Source organism: Theropithecus gelada, chromosome 17 (genome assembly GCF_003255815.1).
Source record: "Theropithecus gelada isolate Dixy chromosome 17, Tgel_1.0, whole genome shotgun sequence".
Taxonomy (NCBI): Eukaryota; Metazoa; Chordata; class Mammalia; order Primates; family Cercopithecidae; genus Theropithecus; species Theropithecus gelada.
This window is the reverse complement of record NC_037685.1, coordinates 12,835,153-12,856,391: the sequence shown is the minus strand read 5'-3', so window position 1 is coordinate 12,856,391 and position 21,239 is coordinate 12,835,153. Positions and strand designations below refer to the sequence as shown.

The window sequence follows — 21,239 nt, the reverse complement described above, 5'->3', positions numbered from 1 at the left end:
GAATGCCCACAATGTCCTAGGTTCTGGAAATACAAAATTACTTGGTACCAACAACTCGACTGTCACCTTTCCAGCCATGGACTTGGCTCAGACAAACCGCAGTCCACGGTTGTCGTCCACTTGCTGTGCCCGCTGACTGTGGATTTATGCTGGGGATCCCAGCACAACAGCAGCGCTCTAGGAGCTTGGACTGTCCTGTCACCTTCCTGTGTTCTTCATGTCCTTCTGCACTTCTGGTTCGCTGTTACCTCAGCTTCACTTACCTTCCTACCTTTCCACAAAAAAATCAAATCAGCAGTTCCGAAAGGCATAGCTTAGCTAGGATTCTTTGACATGTGAAGATATCTCTGCCATTTAGAAAGGGAAACCAAGGAGAAAATCGACCCATTGAATGTCATTTCAAAGACAGCTTTACTGGGCACAACTATTCATTGCATATATCCTTTTTAAAAATGATTTTTATTGTACAGATACCTTTAGGTATTTGTTCTTCATAATGTTCTAAAACATTTCACTTAACTCTTTTTTTGAGACAGGTCTCACTTTTTCACCCAGATTTGCATGCAGTGGCGTGATCTTGGCTCACTGCAACCTCTACCTCCCCGGCTCAAGCAATCCTCTCATCTCAACCTCCCAAGCAGCTGGGAGTACAGGCACATGCCACCACACCCAGCTAATTTTTGTATGTTTTTGTAGAGACAGGGTTTCACCATGTGTTACCCAGGCTGGTCTTGAGCTCCTGAGCTAAGCGATCCACCTGCGTCGGCTTCCCAACGTGCTGTGATTACGGGCGTGAGCCACCGCACCTGGCCCACATTTCACTTTAGAATGAGGAAAACCAGGGCTGAGGTCCTATAGACAATCCACCTGTCTTCATTTTGATGTAAATTCAAACCTCACAGTGAAGCAATTTCATGGCCTTCTGTAGCCTTTGTTTTTGTTTCCCTGCCTGCCGTGTGTTTGGTGGTTGATGGGCTGTGTTGCAGGATTACTTCATTGGTCCCTAAAGAAACATTCATTATGACTGAATTCTGATTTCAGGGTTTTTTTGGTTGGTTTTTCTTTTTTTTATTTTTTTACTTTTCTCCTTATATACAGATAGCAAGATAAATAGCTAAAATCAATGAAACTCAGCAAAAGCCTCTGTGTGTTTATGCATAGTTACATTTAGACTTCTATATATTCATGTGTAGAAAATATTATACAAAACAAAGTGTTCTTATAGACTTTAAGTTATAACTTGCAGAAAACAAATACTCTATCATTTTCTCACTTTTAAAAGATGTTAAACATTGTACAACACTATGAATGACTTCCTTTTTTTCAGGAAAAAAAAGGAAGTGCCAAGATCAATATTTATTTTCATAACTACATATTCCAGAAATGAATTACTGTTGCTCTGTTATCACCACACAGCCTTACTTGTTCATGGGAATCAAACCCAGTGATAAAAATATACCTTGTCAGGAGTAACTACAGCTATTCTTACATGAGGCAGGCCAGCCACACTATTTTGACTCCTTTCACGGTAGACCCCAATCCCTGCAACTGTGAGTCAATTATGTGGAAAGTCACAAGTCTACATTGATAAGAAAGCTGAAAAAGGTGACTTGGCCATACATAACATGTGTTCATTCATTCTACTAATGTAGATCTTGCATAAAACTGTTTGAGACACAGGTAGATAAATATTGTTTATATTTGACCTTACCCAACATAAAGCTTTGTTTGCCTAATTTATTAGTAAAAGGGAGAAGGTACGCTGAAATCTTAAGACACATGTGTGCAGAAAGAGACTTTCAGAAAAAAATTCACTGGAGCAATATAAAAGTGCAAATTACAAGTAGTCTATATGTCCATCACTTGGGAAATGGCAATGAATATTCACTGGACTCCCACCATATTTCATGTAACTGCATAGTTGGCAAACCACAGCTCATGGACAGAATACAGCCCACTGTTTTTTGGTTTGTTTGTTTATTTGTTTTGTAGAGATAGGGTCTCTCCTTCTTGCCCAGGTTGGTCTCAGATTCCTGGACTCAAGCGGTTCTCCTGCCTCAGTTTCCCAAAGTGCTGGGATTACAGGCTTGAACCACTGTGCCTGGCCAGCCCACTGTTTCTGTAAACAAAGTTTTATTGGAACATAACCACATTCATTTGTTTTTATATAATCTATGGGTGCTTTCATGATACAGTTGTAGAATTGATTAGTTACAACATAAGACTGTGTGGCCCTCAGTGTTGAAATAAAATATTTACTGTCTAGCCCTTTACAGAAAAAGTTCACTGACCCCTGATCTAAGTTGAATGTCATCAACTGTGAAATGCCCCATTACTTTATGTACCACTAATAAAAAAAATTACACCAGTAAAACTACAATAAGCCATCAATTGTAAGAAGCATTCTGATTTTAGAGATGGTTAAACTATTAAAAAATAGATCTTAAAATTGGTAAGTTATAAGTATATAGCACTTCAAATAAGTGAATTATGGCATTTATATCAACACGGATGAATCTCAAATGTTAAATGTTGAATAAAAAATAAGAATAAAACAATTTGCAGAATGATATAAACAGCATGATATTATTCATATGACTTAAAAAACAACAAAAAAAAAGAATGTCTGTAAATGCAGGTGTGAATAGGTAAACAGAATTTAAAAGAATTGGAAAGAGGTAAAGAAAACTCAGGATAGAGGCTTTTCCCTGGAAGGAGGAGAAAGGACCAGGATCATGGTGGAAAGCAAGAGGGGAATTGATCTTCATCAGTAATGTTCAACTTTTAAAAGAGGTGATTTACCAATAAAAATTAATTTTTAAAAGCATCAAAATGTGAACAAGCTGGAAGAAAATATGTCAAAATATTAACTGTAATACATTTTGTAGAGTAGAAATATGAGAGACTACTTTTTTATTGTATGTCACTGTAATTTTAAAGAACGTCATGGATAACTAAAAAAGATGAGTCATTATTTCTGTCTCAATCGAAAGAGATTAAGATTTTTTAAAGTACATGTTAATCAATTACGTGACATTATAAACTAATCCTGTTTTTCTACTGGGGCATTCAGATTAAACAACATGCAAGTCAGGGCCAAATTTCTTAGTTAAAACTTTTTTTATAATGGTGGTACAGCTAATCCTTAAAGACAATACATGTTATTCCTCACCACAAAGCAACTCCAACTAGAAAAGTTAAATGTCAGGTGCGTTTCACCAAACAGAAATAACTTGTCATGATTCATGTTACTGATGTCATTCCTTTCAGCTGGACCTCACTTGTTTTGAAGCGTACCTTGTGATTTTACAGGAGTTTCTATGTTGTCACATGCAGTGCAGACCTTCTTGTGACTTATTAAATGTATCATTTTGTCATTCATTTGTCTGTAGCAAGGCTTCTTATAATCTTCTCTATCAGGATATTCAGAAATTCAAAACCGTGAGATGGTAATTTACCCCTACCAGATTGTTTCTTCTGATCATGAGGAAATACTCACCGACCACTGCTTTCATTTGCTTTCAGTTTTTATTATTGTCGTTTGAAGCATGTCTTTCTCTCCCTTGGAGTGTTTTGCCAGAAAGAACTCACGCTGCCTGCCTTTCAGGATTCAAAAAGTGAGATCTGCCCAAGAGAGTGGTGGCAAGAACTATGGTCGTGTGGCCTTGAGTCTGTGAAGCTGTAGTGTCTGAGACAATGTTCCCATGCCACTAGAACCAAAACGGGGTGCTGTGCATCTCACCATGTAACTCCACTTTTTCTTTTTCCAGTTCAATTTCACCATTTAGTATTGAGAGCACAAGACGCCAGAGACGGTCTGAATCCCCAGACTCCAGAAAACGGCGTATCCACAGATGTGATTTTGAGGGATGCAACAAAGTGTACACAAAAAGTTCTCACCTGAAGGCTCACCGGAGGACACATACAGGTACCGCTCTGCAGGGCTTCTCACCTGTGAGCCACTGGGAGTCCATAAAGCGCCGGCCACTTACCTCAGGAGCCTTTCGTACTCATTCAGCCTGTGTACCTCTCAAATCCGGTTCCCTCCTTCTAGGCGGAGTGTATTCTCTCTCTTGAGAAAAAGAGAAACTGGAGAAACCAATGAAGTATTTGAGCTTTTAGAATGCTGGGAACACAGTGATTTAGTAGTCTTTCTCATAATCAGCATCACCACTTAATCATTATATAGTCTATCAGTTTTAAAAAATGTCCACGTGGGACATAAAAGAGGAAGCTGAACAAAATTATTCTCTCTTAAAGTTAGTATTTTATCCATTCTTTTAGATCGTGCTTTTTTCTCTCCTCAAAACTCTCTCCCAAATAGCAAATAGGTAAGCAACTGGAAAATAAAAAATGACAGATACGTAGCATTGTGGGAAGTTTTTACAAACATTCAGGCATAACTCCATTTGATTTGCACTGGTTTTTTTTTATATAGGGAGAGGAGTTTTAGTATTGACAGTTTACAGAAAAGGAAATTGATACCATAATTGACTCACTGCCTTTGCCACTGTTCCCCTATCCATCTAGGAAATGAACTGGTGACTCTGCACTTAGCCCCTGCCCACCCCATCCTCTGCCTTCTGTGTCCCTCAGGTGGCATCCTCTGGCTTCCTGAGCTTCCAGTTCCTCCTGGATGCCTCTAGTGCAAGGCCCTGGCAAAAGACTGAAGATTGGAAGAGGGCGCCACAATTCCACCACCTCTTCTAAGAAGAGTGGTGACTGGACTGTGTGAAGCCCAAAGAAGCCGATAGAGCAGGGAAACTCATGCACACATTCCCGGTAAAACATGGCTCACAGCAAGCAAGTCCAGTCCAGTGTCTTTCCTTGACAGTGTCTGTCACTGACTGGAGGCTTCACATGTAACAGATTCCCGTCTCAGACATGTGAAAAGAACTGTACTCTGTAAACTGCCTCACAGCTTAGGTATCAAAATAATTGAAATTAGCATCCTTTTCCGTTTAGCCCATGTTACCTCTCTGCTCCCTATTCTTTTCCCTTTCCTACTTAATTAGAGACAGGGTCTCACTATGTTAGCCAGGCTGGTCTTAAACTCCTGGGCTCAAGTGGTCCTTCCACCTTGGCCTTTCAGAATTCTGGGATTACAGGTGTGAGCCACTGTACCCAGACTCCCTATTCTACTTATTCTAGATTCTTCCTTCTCTATGATTCTGAGCTTCCCAACGAGAGGTTTTTATCTGTTTGTGAGGCTCTACTTTTAAGTCAGTTTCTTTATCATTAAGGCAAAGAATGAGTGTGAAGATATGGAAATTGAATAAGTATATTCCATCCTGGCCGGGTGCGGTGGCTCACGCCTGTAATCCTAGCACTTTGGGAGGCCGAGACGGGTGGATCACGAGGTCAGGAGATCAAGACCATCCTGGCTAACACGGTGAAACCCCGTCTCTACTAAAATACAAAAAAAATTAGCCGGGCATGGTGGTGGGCGCCTGTAGTCCCAGCTACTCAGGAGGCTGAGGCAGGAGAATGGTGTGAACCCGGGAGGCAGAGTTTGCAGTGAGCCGAGATCACACCACTGCTCTCCAGCCTGGGCGACAGAGTGAGATTCCATCTCAAAAAAAAAAAAAAAAAAAAAAAAAAAAGGATATTCCATCCTACCAGTAGATACTAAGCACAGATCATGGCAGGAAGTATGATTAGGCCATATTACTGACTTTATAGGAGCATTTCTGTTTTTAAAAAAATGACTTTCTACAATGATTCATCACATATTTTGAGTTATCCCTATTCTCTTTGAGCTTTCTGGAATACATATTAGCCTCATTTTCACACAGACACCTCTACTTCTCTTACCCAAGTGATGAACAGTGAAAGAGAGGAAAATTTTTAATCAGGTACTATTAAAGGATTTAACTCCATGGCAGTATAGGATTGCATCTTACAGATTCTAACATATACCATGAGAGCAGAGGAGACATCATTTATACATTGTAATTCAGAACAATCTGAACCTGGAATGCTATGCTGAAGCAGAATTCATTAGCTTGGCTATTAATACAATGAAATCACAGACACTAAGGGTCAGAATGAACTTTATATGTTACAGTCTAGTGTTTCCTAATTAGGGGAACCCCTTGCGTGTCATATTTCACAGAGAGCGAGTCACTGCTATGCAGTTTTCTGCATACTTATGTGTATTTTTAAAAATTTGTTCTTAACAACCAGATCGTTGTAGCTGTTATTATCTTTTTTGCACTTCTGGCTGACTACTGTTCCCACATTAGTAGTTTAACCAACTCTCCTTAAGTGCCCTGAGTGGCCACATATTCTTCTGCAACACAATCTGAAGGCAGAGTTCTCTCTTACAATGTCCAGTAGCCTCTTACAGTGCTGTTTAGGTCTTGGAATCTTCTGGTTGAACAGAATGACTCTAATGATAATGCTATAATTTTCACTCATTGGCCCCGGTGTTCCTCTCAACACTGTCATGAACCAACTCACATCTTAATTCTCCAGATCAAACACCTCCAGTTTTCTCAGCTGTGTCTTCATAGGTTCACTCCAGCTGATCATTGTGTCTTTTTAAGTTTTCATACCACAAATTGAGGGAACACATCCTGTGAATGGACTTCTCTTAATACAGGTGTACCTCAGAGATATTGTGGGTTCAGTTCCAGACCACTCCAATGAAGTAAGTATCACAAGAAAGCAAGTCACACAATTTTTTGGTTTCCCTATTACATTTAAAAGTTGTGTTTACACTGTACTCGTGTGCAATAGCATTGTCTTAAAAAAGTACATATCTTAATTAAAAAGCACTTTGTTGCTAACAAATACTAACAAGTCATCTGCGCCTGTAGAGTCGTAATCTTTTGGCTAGTGGAGGGTCTTGCCTCTGGGTTGATGGCTGCTGACTGATCAGGGTGGTAGTTGCTAAAGGTTGGAGTGGCTGTGGAAATTTCTTAAGACAACAATGAAGTTTGCCACATCGGTGGACTCTTCTTTCATAGAAGATTTCCCTGTAGCATGTGATGCTGTTTCATAACATTTTACCCACCATAGAACTTCTTTCTAAATTGCAGTCAATCTTCCGATGCTTCTTTATCAACTAAGTTTATATAATCTAAATCCTTCATTGTCATTTCAACAGTGTGGACAGCATCTTCACTGGGAATACATTCCATTTCAAGAATCACTTTTTTTGTTCATCCATAAGAAGCAGTTCCTCATTCATTCAAGTTTTATCATGAGATTGCAGGAATTCAGTCACATCTTCAGGCTCCACTTCTAATTCTTTTTTTTTTTTTTTTTTTGCAACAGAGTTTCCCTCTCATTGCCCAGGCTGGAGTGCAATGGCACAATCTCGGCTCACTGCAGCCTCTGCCTCCCAGTTTCAAGCAATTCTCCTGCCTCAGCCTCCTAAGTAGCTGGGATTATAGGCATGTGCCACCACACCTAGCTAATTTTGTATTTTTAGTAGAGACAGAGTTTCTCCATGTTGGTCAGGCTGGTCTCAAAGTCCCGACCTCAGGTGATCCACCCACCTCAACCTCCCAAAGCGCTGGGATTACAGGCATGAGCCACCGCACCTGGCTCCACTTCTAATTCTAATTCTAATTCTAATTCTCCTGCTGTTTCCACCACATCTGCAATTCCTTCCTCCTTGGAAGCCTTGAATCCCTCAGAGTCATCAATGAGGATTGAATCAACTACTTCCACATTCCTATTCATGTTGATTTTTGACTTATCATGAATCACAAATGTTCATAATGGCATCTAGAATGGTGAATCCTCTCCAGGGGTTTTTAAATTTAATTTGCCCGGATTCACAAGAGGAATCACTAGTTACGGAGCTATAGTCTTATGAAATGTATTTCTTAAATGATAAGACTTAAAAGTCAAAGTGACTCCTTGATCCATGGGCTGAAGAATGCATGTTGTGTTAGCAGGCAGGAAAACAACATCCATCTCCTTGTACATCTCATCAGAGCTCTAGGGTGACCAGGTGCATTGTCAATGAGCAGTAATATTTTTCAAGGCATCTTTTTTTCTGAGCAGTAGGCCTCAACAGTGGGCTTAAAACATTCAGTAAACCATGCTGTAAAATCCAAGCTTTGTTGTTACATTTATACAGCATAAGCAGATTTAGCATTTGATTTAGCATAATTCTTTAAGGGCCCTAGGATTTTCAGAATGGTATATGAGCCTTGGCTTCAGCTGAACGTTACTAGCTCCATTAGTCCCTAACAAGAGTCAGTGTGTCCTTTGAAGCTTTAAAGCTAGGCATTGACTTCTTGTCTCTAGCTCGGAAAGTCCTACATGACATCTTTCAATAGGAGGGTATATCATCTACACTGAAAATCTGTAGGTTAGTATGGCTACCTTCATCAGTGATCTTAGCTTGATCTTCTGGATAACTTGCTACAGCTTCTACACCAGCACTTGGTGCTACAACTTGCACTTATATGTTATGGAGACAGCTTCTGTCCTTAAACCTCATGAACCAACCTCTGCTAGCTTCCAGCTTTCCTTCTGCAGCTTTCTTACCTCTGTCAGCTTTGAAGAATTGAAGAGTTAAGCCCTTGCTCTGGATTAAGCTTTAGCTTTGGGGGATATTGTAACTGGTTTGATCTTCTATCCAGACCACTCAAACTTTCTCCAAATCAGCAATAAAACTGTTTTTGCTTTCTTATCATTTGTGTATTAGCTGGAATAACATTTTAATTTCCTTCTGGAACTTTTCCTTTGCTTTCACAACTTGGCTAACTGGCTCAAGAAGCCTAGCTTCCAGCCCGTCTCAGCTTCCGACGTGCCTGACTCGCTAAGCATAATCATTTATAGCTTTTGATTTAAAGTGAAAGATGTTTGACTTTTCCTTTCACTTGAACACTTAGAGGTTATTGTAGGGTTACTGACTGGCCTGATTTCAGTATTGTTGTGTCTCAAGGAATAGGGGGGCTCAAAGAGGGAGTGAGATGGGGTAGCAGCTGGTCAGTAATGAAGTCACAACACACACAACATTTATCCATTGAGTTCGCCATCTTGGGTACAGTTCATGGAACCCCAAAACAATTACAGTAGAAACATCAAAAGTCACTGATCACAGATCACCATAAAAAATATACTAATAATTTAAAAGTTTGAAATATTGTGACAGTTACCCAAGTGTGACACAAAGATGCAAAGTGAGCACATGCTGTTGGGAAAATGGCACCGGTAGACTTGCTCGACTAGGATTGCCACAAAACTTTAATTTGTAAACACACACACAACACACAAACACACACACACAATATCTTCGAAATGCAATAAAGTGAAGTGCAGGAAAATAAGATATGCCTGTATTGCAAAAATGGTGTTAAGTTTTTTAGCAGTTTACTCTCTCTACTAGGTTATCTAAATCAAAAAGTGCTGACAACTGTATCTTGTCTAACCCTTGTACCTATAATAGATTTCTTTTAAACCTAAGCATGCAATGTTTTATGTGTGGTTGGAGCCGTCCCTTAATGATGGCTTTGCTTGTAGGTAGTGTGTTCCCTATCACTGAAAGTGTTGAGGCACAGGCTGGAAATACAGGACAGAATCATTATTCTGAGGGTTGCACATACTTTTTCAAGTCTAAGAAATAATTATTTTATATTCATTTTTCTTGATTTGGGCCCATTATTCTAATAAACTGAAATGACTTGAAAGTTCTCCCCACCCACTTTGCTTTTATTATTTTTGCTGTCTGTTTCAGCTTCTTCATCTATGCCAGGTAATTGATGAATGTATTGAATGGGATGCGTTCAAGGAAAAAACCCAAAGACATGATCCGAGAGGTCTCCATTCAAATAGGTCTTCTTTAAACAGTAGCCAAAATCCACCTAGCTCTCCTGTTTCCAGCTCACATTTCTCTACCTCACAGTTGCATCTAAATGTCCATGTGAAATACCTGCCCAAAACCAAGATATGTCAAATCCATTCATCCACTTAGCAGAGAGATAGTTACTATGTGCAGGCATGGCTTCCTTGAACTATTATCAGTCAAATAACATTATTTTTAAAAAGAAAGAAAGTGAAATTCTGTTGATTTTCTGTAACTAGTTCAGAATGAGCCCATCCTGACTTCTGATTTATAATTATGTATAAGATTTTATAACAGCGTTCAAAATGAAATCAAAACTAGTTCTGTAGGGAATCAGGTTGGTTTGCATGCGTTTAGTAAATATCTTCTTAGCCTTACCTTTGCTTCAGGCATATTGAGTAAGTTACTTGTGTGTGACCAACACAATTAATTTGGAGTTTGGGATTATAACAGTTGACTTACGAGAGCCATGCATGCTATGGGAGGGGAGTAAGTATCAGTGAGAAACTTCCTTTGAGATAGTTAATTTTGCCTTTAATGCTTGATCTTTTTGTACCATGTAAGTACCTAATAAGTCATCTTTTTATTTACAACTTAGTAACTTAAACATATTTGTAGGTATTTGAAAGAGGAACATTTTCTAGATATTAGCAAAGAATTTAGAGTAGTAAAAGAAATGCTGAGGAGTGCCTTTCTAAATTAAAAATAAGTATATTTTCATGAATGTACAGGTTAGATAATAACATGAAGATGTGACCAAGTATTTTTTAATGACCTGCTTGTGCTTAATCATTTAAGGCATGTTAAAAAGGAAAAACTGTATCTCAGCCATCACATACACATTATTGTCAGCAGGTAAATTATATCCACTGTCTCAATTGTGGGTCTCTGTGCGTGAAGCAGTTTACAGAGTATTTTTAAAAATATTCATATTCAAAAATAAATATTAGTACTTAAATGAGTATGTACTGCCATTTAAATTAATATGGTCATTTAAATATGTGCTGTACAAAACAATTATGCACTATGGATTCCCTCACATTAAGAATTCTATTGCTTACTAACTGATTTGCATTTGAATTTTAGAAGAAAATAATTTTGTGAATTTGGTTTTGCTATTTAGAATTCTCACTATTTTCTAAAAAATAAATGATCTAGTAATTTCTACAATGCAGTACAAGCAAGTAGCATTCAGGCATCAGTGATTCCTATAGCCACTAGATGGTGCACCAGAACCAGATGTTGGGTCTAGTCTAGCAGAGGGTCTGAAAAGAAGAAACTAGAACTCTCACGGTATATATGACATGACATTAAAATGGAACAATGACACTGACATTATCAGTGTTCTGCAGAATATTACAATTTAATGATGAAGTTTTAAAAAGGCAAAATAAAAATAAAATCTGTTTCAAATGAATCTGGAAATATTTTCTATCCCCAATTGACATACTGTTCTCTAATAAATTTGTGAGGCCCTGTAAGTAATCCCGTAGAATACTCATTTTAATTCATATAAAAACCATATACCTATGACCTTAAAAATTAGTAAACTTAAGGTAGTCACGTTTCTTAGGAATTATTCATATCTGAATTTTGTGCATATAGGAAGTTTATTCATATAGACACTTAAAAATATTAAGCAATTATGATTTAATTGTTTCCAGAGTATGTTCTTCCCAACCTTTATGAAACCACACATTATTTCATATTTTTTCTCTTGATGAATGAAGCCTCTGTAATTAATATCAAATACTGTAACATATTTATTCCATTAATTATATTTGATTACATATTTGGAATGCACATACGCATATGTACACATGCCCCTCCACACAGTGATCCTAAATGATTGCAGATTCTGTCCTTTCTCACTTTCTTACTTGTCTCATCATTTCTTGCTGCTATTCCTGTATTTCTCGCTTCTAATTTGAATCTTCATCTTCATTTACTGGATGAGATTCTGAAGTGGTTTGAGGATATTCCTACAAAGAAAATCAGGGGCTTTGTGACAGCTGTGCATCCTGGTGGTCTTTTGTTCGCAGGTGCTTGTGGTTGCTAGGTCTTAACTTCAGATGAGTGAGTGCTGCTGTTCATGACTTCACATCTGTATTCATTAATTAAATAACTCATTCCACATAAAGCTCCATTTCAGACCCTCCCCCCCTCCGCCATCTAGGTTCCTTGTTAGATAAAGCATAGGGCTTAGTGATGCCAAGATAATAAATCATTAAAGAGCACACTGACATTTTTCAAGGAAAAAATCCTCTCCCTATAAGTTGTTTGTAAGTCCTGATCAAATAGCTCGTGAATATGAGCTATACTGGTAACTGCTGAGATATAAGAAAATATAATAGAAATATCACCAAACTTGAAGTCCAGAGACAAAAGTTTCAATCTGTCTTTGGCCTCTAACTGACTGGTGAACTTAGACAAACTACTCATGTGAATTATTCTCAGGTTTTCTTTTTTACCTTTGAACACAAACATAGCTCTTCTAGTGCCTTACATATCCTCATCACACGTCTCCCTGGAAAGGAGCAAGATTAGGGCACGTGAACACGGGCAGGTATTAGGAAAGCAGTAGAGCTGGGGTTGAAACTCTGGTTTCTCTCAAGCCTATGCTTGTCCTTACATCTGGTCTCAGACTAGTTTGCTGATAACCTACGAGCCTTCTCTCTTCACTGGAACCATGCTGCTATGCATGTCTACCCAGCAGTACCTACTCGTTCAGCATCGACCCTTCAGGGATGGTAAAGTAATGAGAGAGCAAGAGACTTTAATCTGTTTTTAAGGCTTTAATTAACATAGACTGGTCTCTCTCCGTAATCTACTAAAATTTTGTTAGAAGCCAGTGAGAAGATGTGGGCCAAAAGCATTAATCATTAAATAAAATTAAATAGACTGCTCTGGAGTGCTTGTTTGGCACACAGCTCTTTGAATGTAATGGTGTCATGTACAAATGAAGACAGCAAGGAGTCCTAAATCTGGTGGGAGAGACGGCCTCATTCACACATATCCAGCATGTAAAATAATACGTACTAGGAAAGCCCCGAGTGAGCTCTATGCCAGTTGCTACAGCAGCACTGAAGGGGTCATTCGTCCTGACTGGGGGGATGCAGCAAGCATCACCTGCCTATGCAGGCAAGCATGTTTCAGTGCCACCTCCAACAAGGAAAACAAAAAATTTGGATTGGTAACAAAATGTTTTGCAGGTGTAGCACTTATTTTCGTTAATGGGGAAGGGCGTCATTTTAACCTATCACGGAGAGTTACTGTTTACAGACATATGCTTAAGATTTACAATGATTGGAATGTAGGCAACCATTCTGTACGTAGTTGATCAAATTTTGTTTTAAAAGTTTTACCTTATTTTATTTAAAAAATAAGTTGATCTTTTTTCCTATATTTAGAAAGGACTTCCAAACCTATCAATTATTATTTTTATTTGAAAAAATAAGTTGATCTTTTTTCCTATATTTAGAAAAGACTTCTAAACCTATCCATTATTACCTCATTTAAATAAATAAATTACTAAATGAGTTGTGTTTCATAATTCTGTTTATGTTAGCACATAAATTATCAATGACGGTACAAAGCTAAATATGCCATGGGATTTGTTGGTTTTTTTTTTTTCTGAGATGGAGTCTCACTCTGTTGCCAAGCTGGAGGAGTACAGTGGCATGATCTCGGCTCACTGCAACCTCCGCCTCCTGGGTTCAAGCGATTCTCCTGCCTCAGCCTCCCAAGTGGCTGGGACTACAGGTGCTTGCCACCACGCCCAGCTAATTTTTGTATTTTTAGTAGAGATGGGGTTTCACCATGTTGGACAGGATGGTCTCGATCTCATGACTTCGTGATTCACCTGCCTTGGCCTCCCAAAGTGCTGGGATTACAGGCGTGAGCCACCGCGCTCGGCCTCCATGGGATCTTTATAGTGTCTTCGTGACATCATCCTCCTTCCTTTGCTTCTGGCTTTATTTTATCCGTACATCCATCAAAGCTGGGTTATATAAAAGGTATGGAATATAGTATCTTCAGTCTTTCTACTTTCTCTCGTTCTGCCTAAGAATAACTGGATTTGAGTGTTGGTCATCTTATCCTAAATGGTAAAATTAACTGGTACTAATATAAAATTTGTGGTTTTAATGGAATTATTAAAGACAATAAGAAATTGTATTTTGATAGAATATAAATTCATCATTAAAGAATATGTAAAAATAGGGTTGGGCACATTGGCTTACACCTGTAATCCCAGCACTTTGGGAGGCTGAGGTGGGAGGATCACCTGAGGTCAGGACTTCTAGAACAGCCTGGCCAACATAGCAAAACCCATCTCTACTAAAATTACAAAAATTATCTGGGCGTGGTGGCATGCCCCTGTAGTACCAGCTACTCGGGAGTCTGAGGCAAGAGACTCGCTTCAACCTGGGAGGCAGAGGTTGCAGTGAGCTGAGATCATTCCACTGCGCTCCAACCTAGGTGACAGAGCAAGATTCCCATCTCAAAAATAAATAAATAAATAAATAAATAAATAAATAAAATGTTGATTCATAATGCTTGTGATAATTCAATTAAAAATCTCCATAACCAAGAATAATAGAATTGTAAGAAATATATTTTAAATGTTAAAATAATGCTCATTTGAGCAACAAAATACAAGGCTCAGTCACATGTTACTAATTTTAGAGGTTTAAAACAAAATATTTGTTTGCAGACTAGAACTGCAAGTGGCACTAGTATTAAATGATACCTCACAAATATATTGTTCTTTTCAAAAGTATGTATTCTAATTCATTAGACAAGAAAACATTATAGAATAGATAGAATGTAAACAGTATATTCTCTTTGTCTCACAAAAATAGATTACTCTTTTGTTGACTCTTCTATGTTCTATTTTTAAAAGAACAAAGTATTTAAATTAAAGTAGTTTCATTCGTTTGATCAATAAGTCTTTATTAGCACACAGCACTAATGTGTTAGTCCCTGGGGATACAGTGGTGACAAGGCTCAAAGCCATCCTCAGTGTGGCACTGCTGAGTGGGACAGAAAGGAAAACCTTCAATCACAGTGTGGTGGGAAGAGAGTGTCTCGGGGTACTGTGGGGCCAACAAGTGGCATGATCAGATTATCTTTCAAAAAGTTTTCTTTCTCTACAGCATGGACAATAAATTGGTGTGCCTAGGAGGCAAGACGGAGAAACAGAATCATTAGAAACTGGTCTTGGTAAAAGGTGGAAAGGACCTAAAGCAAGGTAGACCACCACTGTGGGGATAAACTGGGAAGACTGCTGGATAGATTTTGGAAGGCAGAACTGGCAGATGTAATTATTAGAGCAGGGCAGGCAGGGAATCACACAGAGGGAAGAGTCCAAGAAATCTCTCCAACTGGAGACATTGATGATTTGGTAACTGAGTAGATGGAGTTATCATTTTTCCAGATAGCAAAACTGGAAGAGGAACAGGTTTAGGTGGTAAATGCTGAGGAAGTTTTGGTCGTGTTGAAGATGCTTTCAGACCGCCAATTGGAAATGTCGTGTCTCCCTCTCTGGCACTTAGGAGAGAGATTGAGGTATATAGCTGCTTAGGAGCCTTTCCCTTATAGGTTGTATTGGAAGCCGTATGAGCCAAGAGGAACATCTGCCAGGTTAGAAGTTAAGTCAAAATCTTGGGAAACATTTATGTGACAGGTAAAGGAAGAGGTCTCTGCAAAAGAAACAGAGAAAAAAGTAACCAGTCACATAGGAAAAGAAAGGTCACTACATAGAAATGGAAACTCAGAACAGCCAAATAAAATATTGTCTTTTGACCTTGAACTTTTTACTTACACTGAAGTTCACTTTTATTGTGGGTTATTTTAGTTCATTTATATTGGACTTCTGAGTGAGAAGGGCTAGCCTGTTTTTGTTAATGCCATTGCCTGTCCTGTGAGTAGTAGCTCACATGTGCAGTCTCCATGCCCAGTTCTGACCAGATATCCTGGTTTATGACAGCACTAATTTAAAATGTTGAGAGGCAGGGTGAGTGGTAATTGAGACACATGCTAACTGGGTGATGACACTGGGTGAAGTGGGGTTAGTTATTGCAACGACTTCATTAAGAAGTTGTCCAAATTAAATGAGGTAACATCCATAAAGCTCTTAGAGCAAAATATGGTACATGGAAAGTACGATATGCTTTAGCAAATATAATTTTTATCAACGATACTTATTAGAGAATATGCAGTATTATTTAGAGGAGGAAAGAAGGAACCCACTTGGTCTTCATAATACCTAATGAAAAAGATAGTCAATTAATTCAATCCAGGCAATTCAGTAGAATGGAGACTGGCATATTGATTACTTATTTGATTGAATTGACAGGACCAAATGGATATTATATAATAGATTGGTCTGCTTGGCCTATAAAGTAGCTTTATAGTTTAAAATGTTAAGAAAATCAGCATAAGGATTGGCGTCCACGTACCCCAAAACCATAATTAATTGCTGAAAAAACAGCAAACAGGATCTATTTTTAACTTTATATTATTTATATTTCTTTATAAAAACAGATATACCTTGAATTTTGTAAATATAAAATATCCTTTATTGAGTGGGTATTATTTGCCAGGTATGTAGTGTGTGTATTTTTGAGTTTCACAACAGTGCTGTAGGAGTAAATGGTATTCCTATTTTACAGATGAGGAAACTGGGAAGCTTTCAGAAAGCTTAATTTTTTGGCCTTGGATCGATTTCATATAGGTGACTAAGCCTGCATATGGCTGTGTGCTCTTTCAGATTTCAAAACCTTTGGTATTTTATGCTGCCTTAACCTATGAAGAGGTATAGCCGCCTGGTCTATCTGTAGACAAGTCAGGAGCCTTGTAATCTCAGCTCTTTCCTGGCCTCTAGGTTTCAGTTTCCTCGTCTTGAAAGTACCTAATTTCCTTCCAGATCTAAATTCTGTGAACTTTCATGAACTAATGTAACAGAAACCAGAAGACAAGATAGGAATCTTGATTCTGGTTTTTTTCCTCATATGCAAATACCATTCCTCAAGTGAAACAGATTGTCACAGCAAATACGTTGAGCCTTGAATGTAATGAAGCTCATTTGTCAGTGTCTGGGGCCCCGTAACTTTATAAAAGTTAAACAGGGACACGTTTCAGAAATGCACTTCTGAACCTAAGAAAATGCCTGTGCTTCCTGTTGCAAAAGGTGTTCCTTTTCAGTTGCTTGAGAAAATAATAGAGAGGCTGATGAGAACATGGGTGTTTTGTTTAACACAGGCTTTTTCAAACTGCACATTCCTCTTATGTGCGTTGCTCACATGTCATTTTAATATGAAAGGGCACCTGTCTTTTGTCTCAGTACACATTAACCTTTCAGCATTTCAGATGGCGAAATGGGAGGTACCTGAAAAAGTTATTTTTGTTTGGTGGGTTTGGGGAATTCATTCAATACCTGGTGTTTTCTTTAGACTTTATTCTGCCTTCTGCTGGGTAAATGTCATGGAAATGCACTTAGTGACTCTTAATCCTTTTCTTTAACCAAAATTGAAAGAGACAGTCGTTTTCATAACAAATCAGTTAGTTATTTCAAGGAAAAAAAAAAAAAAAAAACCTGATGTGAGTTTTTATTTTCCCAGAACACTTATTCTATTTATATAATACCTACATTTTTATATGCTGCATATGCATACGTAGTTGTATTTAACATGAACTCCGCACTGGAGTTAAAGAGTTTTTAGGATGAACAATAACAACCACACCTCCCTCACCCTTTTTTTTTTTTTTTTTTTTTTTTTTTGGTATATTGTGTTTTTTTAACATTTAGAGGACTATTTCACTTTAAAAAATAGATGCGCTTCTTATTAGTGTTGGTTAACTTGTTTCTTTTTCAGAAATTTTTCTAGTTTAGTCCAGGTTTTTCACAGAACTGGAGAAGCACAGATTGTGCTGAAAATGGTCATATTCTTTTTTTAAAAATACAAAAGCTGGAAACGGCCTAAGGATTTATCATGGGACATAGAGACCATCCCTTCAGAATTGAAGACCTAGAAGTTAATAAACTATACACCAAGCACTGGCATGGGATCACCCAGCTAGACACCTGCTACCCAACTAGTGTCCTTTGATTTTTCTCTTTATATCAAAAATGTAATGTCTCAACTTAAGAAAAAATTATTAAGATTTATTGGCAAATAAATGCACAATACCTTTTTCTGTAAGTTTGCTATTTCATAGATTTAATACAAGAAACCAAAATCAAAGATGATCAAATCAAAGTGAAGTCAAAACTTTAGATTATTCAGAAAAATATTAAACACATTTTTAAAGACTCTTGTCAAAAGGGATTAACTGTGTACTCGTGAGTTAGACAAAAGGAGCAAAGAAGGTAGGTAGGCTATTTTTATTTTTAGCTTATTTCCAGAGAAAACAGTTTTGAATAACACATTAGCACATTCCTCTTATGTGTGTTGCAGAATTCACGTAATTTGAGGAATTCTAATTTAAATGAATTTAAGGGAAATGCATTATTTCTAAAGAAATTAATAGAAATCAAGTTTCTGATCACCATTGTCAACCTGATGCAGAGTCGCCTGGGTGCAGCAGCAGCCCAGGCCCTGGTAGGGGTCTGACTCCATTTATTGTCCCAGCCAACTCTTTCCATAGGAACATTTTCATGGAAAATTCACCATTCTGTCCCTGCTGCTGACTTTTTTAAAATTAAATTTAGCTTTCTATTTTCTAGCAAGTTTTTAAAGGAAAGAAGACAAAAAGGACAATTCTGTTCTTTATTATATCCTTTCAGGGCTCGTTTACACATACTACTGGATATCTTACAAACTTAATTATCATTCTAATTAGTTTTTTACTCTCATCATGAAGTTAGTTTCTGCTTTCTTAATGTGTTTATAAGATTGTGCGCTTTAAATTGCTTCAAAGCACAAGCATAAGATACAGTGTGCCGTTAAAACACAATGCAGTAGCTACTCAAATTTTTGGTATCCATTTCTAAAATTTGACTAGTCTAAGGAGAGCACTTACAGACTTTCTTTCCCTTTTTTTTTTTTTTTTTTTTTAATGAAATACTAGGCACTGGGTGCGTATAATGAAAACATAGGTCTCTCTTGAGCTCTCTGGCTGGGCACAGTAGCCATCTTCTCTTCCCCTACCCCCATATATCAGCCTCTAATTTTGAGGAGAGAGTTGAAGATCTTGTTTTCTTTTTTTTTCAAGCATGGTGAGAGAATGCTTAAATTCCAGTTTCATTAATGGGGCAATGGGAGCAAAGAATATTATGCATAAGATTTGTGGGGGGATCATAAAAGTACATGTTTTTATAAGGATAATTTTATCACTTAGATAATTAAATTTGCTGTTTTCTGGTATACTTTCTTCCCCCTCCCCCCATAGGGAAGGTTTGCATTCCTTATTATATGTCTTCATTAGTTACTTAGCCCCAAGTAGCTTATAAATTTTTATTTTTTTATTATTTTTTCTTTTTAATTTATATTTTTTTTTTTTTTTTTTTTTTTTTTTTATGTTTATTTTTTTTGAGACAGAATCTTGCTCTGTCACCCAGGCTAGAGTGCAGTAGCACAATTTCAGCTCACTGCAATCTCCGCCTCCTGGGTTCAAGGGATTCTCGTGCCTCAGCCTCCCAAGTAGTTGGGACTAGAGATGTGTGCCACCACACCCAGCTGATTTATTTATTTGATAGAGATAAGGTTTTGCTATATTTTCCAGACTGGTCTTGAACTCTTGGCCTCAAGCAATCGATCCTCTCACCTCAGCCTCCCTAAGTGTTGGGTTTACTGCCATGAAACACTGCATCTGGCCTAGCTTATAATTTATATATCATTTTTATCGATTTTATTCATGGAGTAGGGAAGTATCTGCCTCTTGTATTTCTGAGGCCTCTTCTGTTGCTTTTCATGATTGTTTAGTACACTTGATCACACTTCACTTGCACGGTTTCCCCACTCTACATTTGTGGGCTCAGACAAACCCTTGCTCTACCAGGTGCTATTTTCCCTGCTGCTTCTGCCTTTAAAATAGCCACCTTAGAAACAATTCCAAACATCTCAGCTTCTACTTTCTGATCCTTCTCATTTTGTAACTCCACTTCCCAGACTCAATAGGAGGGTAACTCATTCGTGTTCCCAGTGGCTATTTTAACACAACTGTATTTAAAGGAGCTGGAGATGAGGCGGGGCGCCATCATTATGTAGAATCCTTACTTTTGGTTACCAGGTGAAGTATAGAGAGGCACTCCTGAACTTCAGGACTTCAGGCCATGTGACCTTCACCCTCATAGGTGAGGTTATTGTACTTTATTTATGAGCAAAAGATTCTGAGGGTATTTTTAGGTCTGATTGAGTTGAGTGAGCCTTTTTCAATTTTTTTTTTTAATTTTCATTTTTAAAAATTATTTATTTTTATAATTTGGAGGCGAGGTCTTGCTCGGTCACACAGGCTGGAGTGCAGTTGCATGATCATAGCTTATCTGTAGACTGGAAGTCTTCTTGGTGTCAAGCAGTCTTTCACCTCAGCTTCCCGAATCGCTGGGGCTGCAGGTGTGAGCCACTGCACCTGGCTACGTTTTTTTATTTTTATTTTTTTTGGAGATTGCAGGGACGGGGGTCTCACTGTATTGCCCAGGATGGTCTCGAACTCCTGGCCTCAAGTGGGATCTTCCTGCCTCAGCTTCCCAAGTAGCGGGGATTCTAGGCCTGAGCCACTGTCCTCAGTGTTGAGTCTTTTAAGAGGGTCACTCATTTCCTGTTGCCCAGAAATCAATTTGAAGTTTTTGAAATATCATGTGTGTTTATTACTCAGAGGACTGTTAGAATTTGAATCAGGGATCCTAATTTGAGATTAAGTGATTGAACTGTAACTAAAACATTCCATCACCCACCCATTTCAAACTCCCAATGTGTAATATATAACCCCAGTTCAACAAGCTAACATATTCATGAAGCTTACCAAAAGCAGAGATGGCCATCTCTTATAATCAGGGGTTGGCAAACCCTTTCCATAGACGACTGGATAGTAAAGGTCTTAGGCATTGAAGGCAAAAGTGCGGACCACAACTTACTAACCCCTGCTCTAGATTTTCAAGTGGAAAGGACATAACTACCATTATTAAATAGCCAACGTGAAAATAAAAGTATGACTGGTATCATTTTAAGGAAAAAATTAGAGAATTTTAAGTGACTAAATTGGAAGTACAAAAAAGCTAGACAGTACCTGAGGTATAAATCGTCTCTGCCTTGGTACCACCTCTCACATCCTTGTTAAGATGAGCCTGGAAGTTCTTGTCTACCGCTCCTCCCCAGGTGCACCCGTGTTACAGAGCCCCTTCCTCCACTATCTGGAATGTCCAGGGCAGGATCCAGCAGCTTATCTTTTCTTTTCTTTCCCCCTCCCCTCCTCCTTCCCCTTCCCCTTT

General features: G+C 38.2%; 1 protein-coding gene across 3 annotated transcripts in view; it reads left to right on the top strand.

The window, feature by feature from the left end:
- Nucleotides 1-21,239, top strand: part of KLF12 (Kruppel like factor 12) — a 449,435-nt gene that overhangs the window by 416,001 nt on the left and 12,195 nt on the right. For all 3 annotated transcript variants that reach the window (XM_025364468.1, XM_025364466.1, XM_025364469.1), the window contains one exon: nt 3,771-3,928. In XM_025364468.1, coding sequence (XP_025220253.1) covers nt 3,771-3,928 — 158 coding nt within the window. The remainder of the gene's footprint in view (nt 1-3,770; nt 3,929-21,239) is intronic.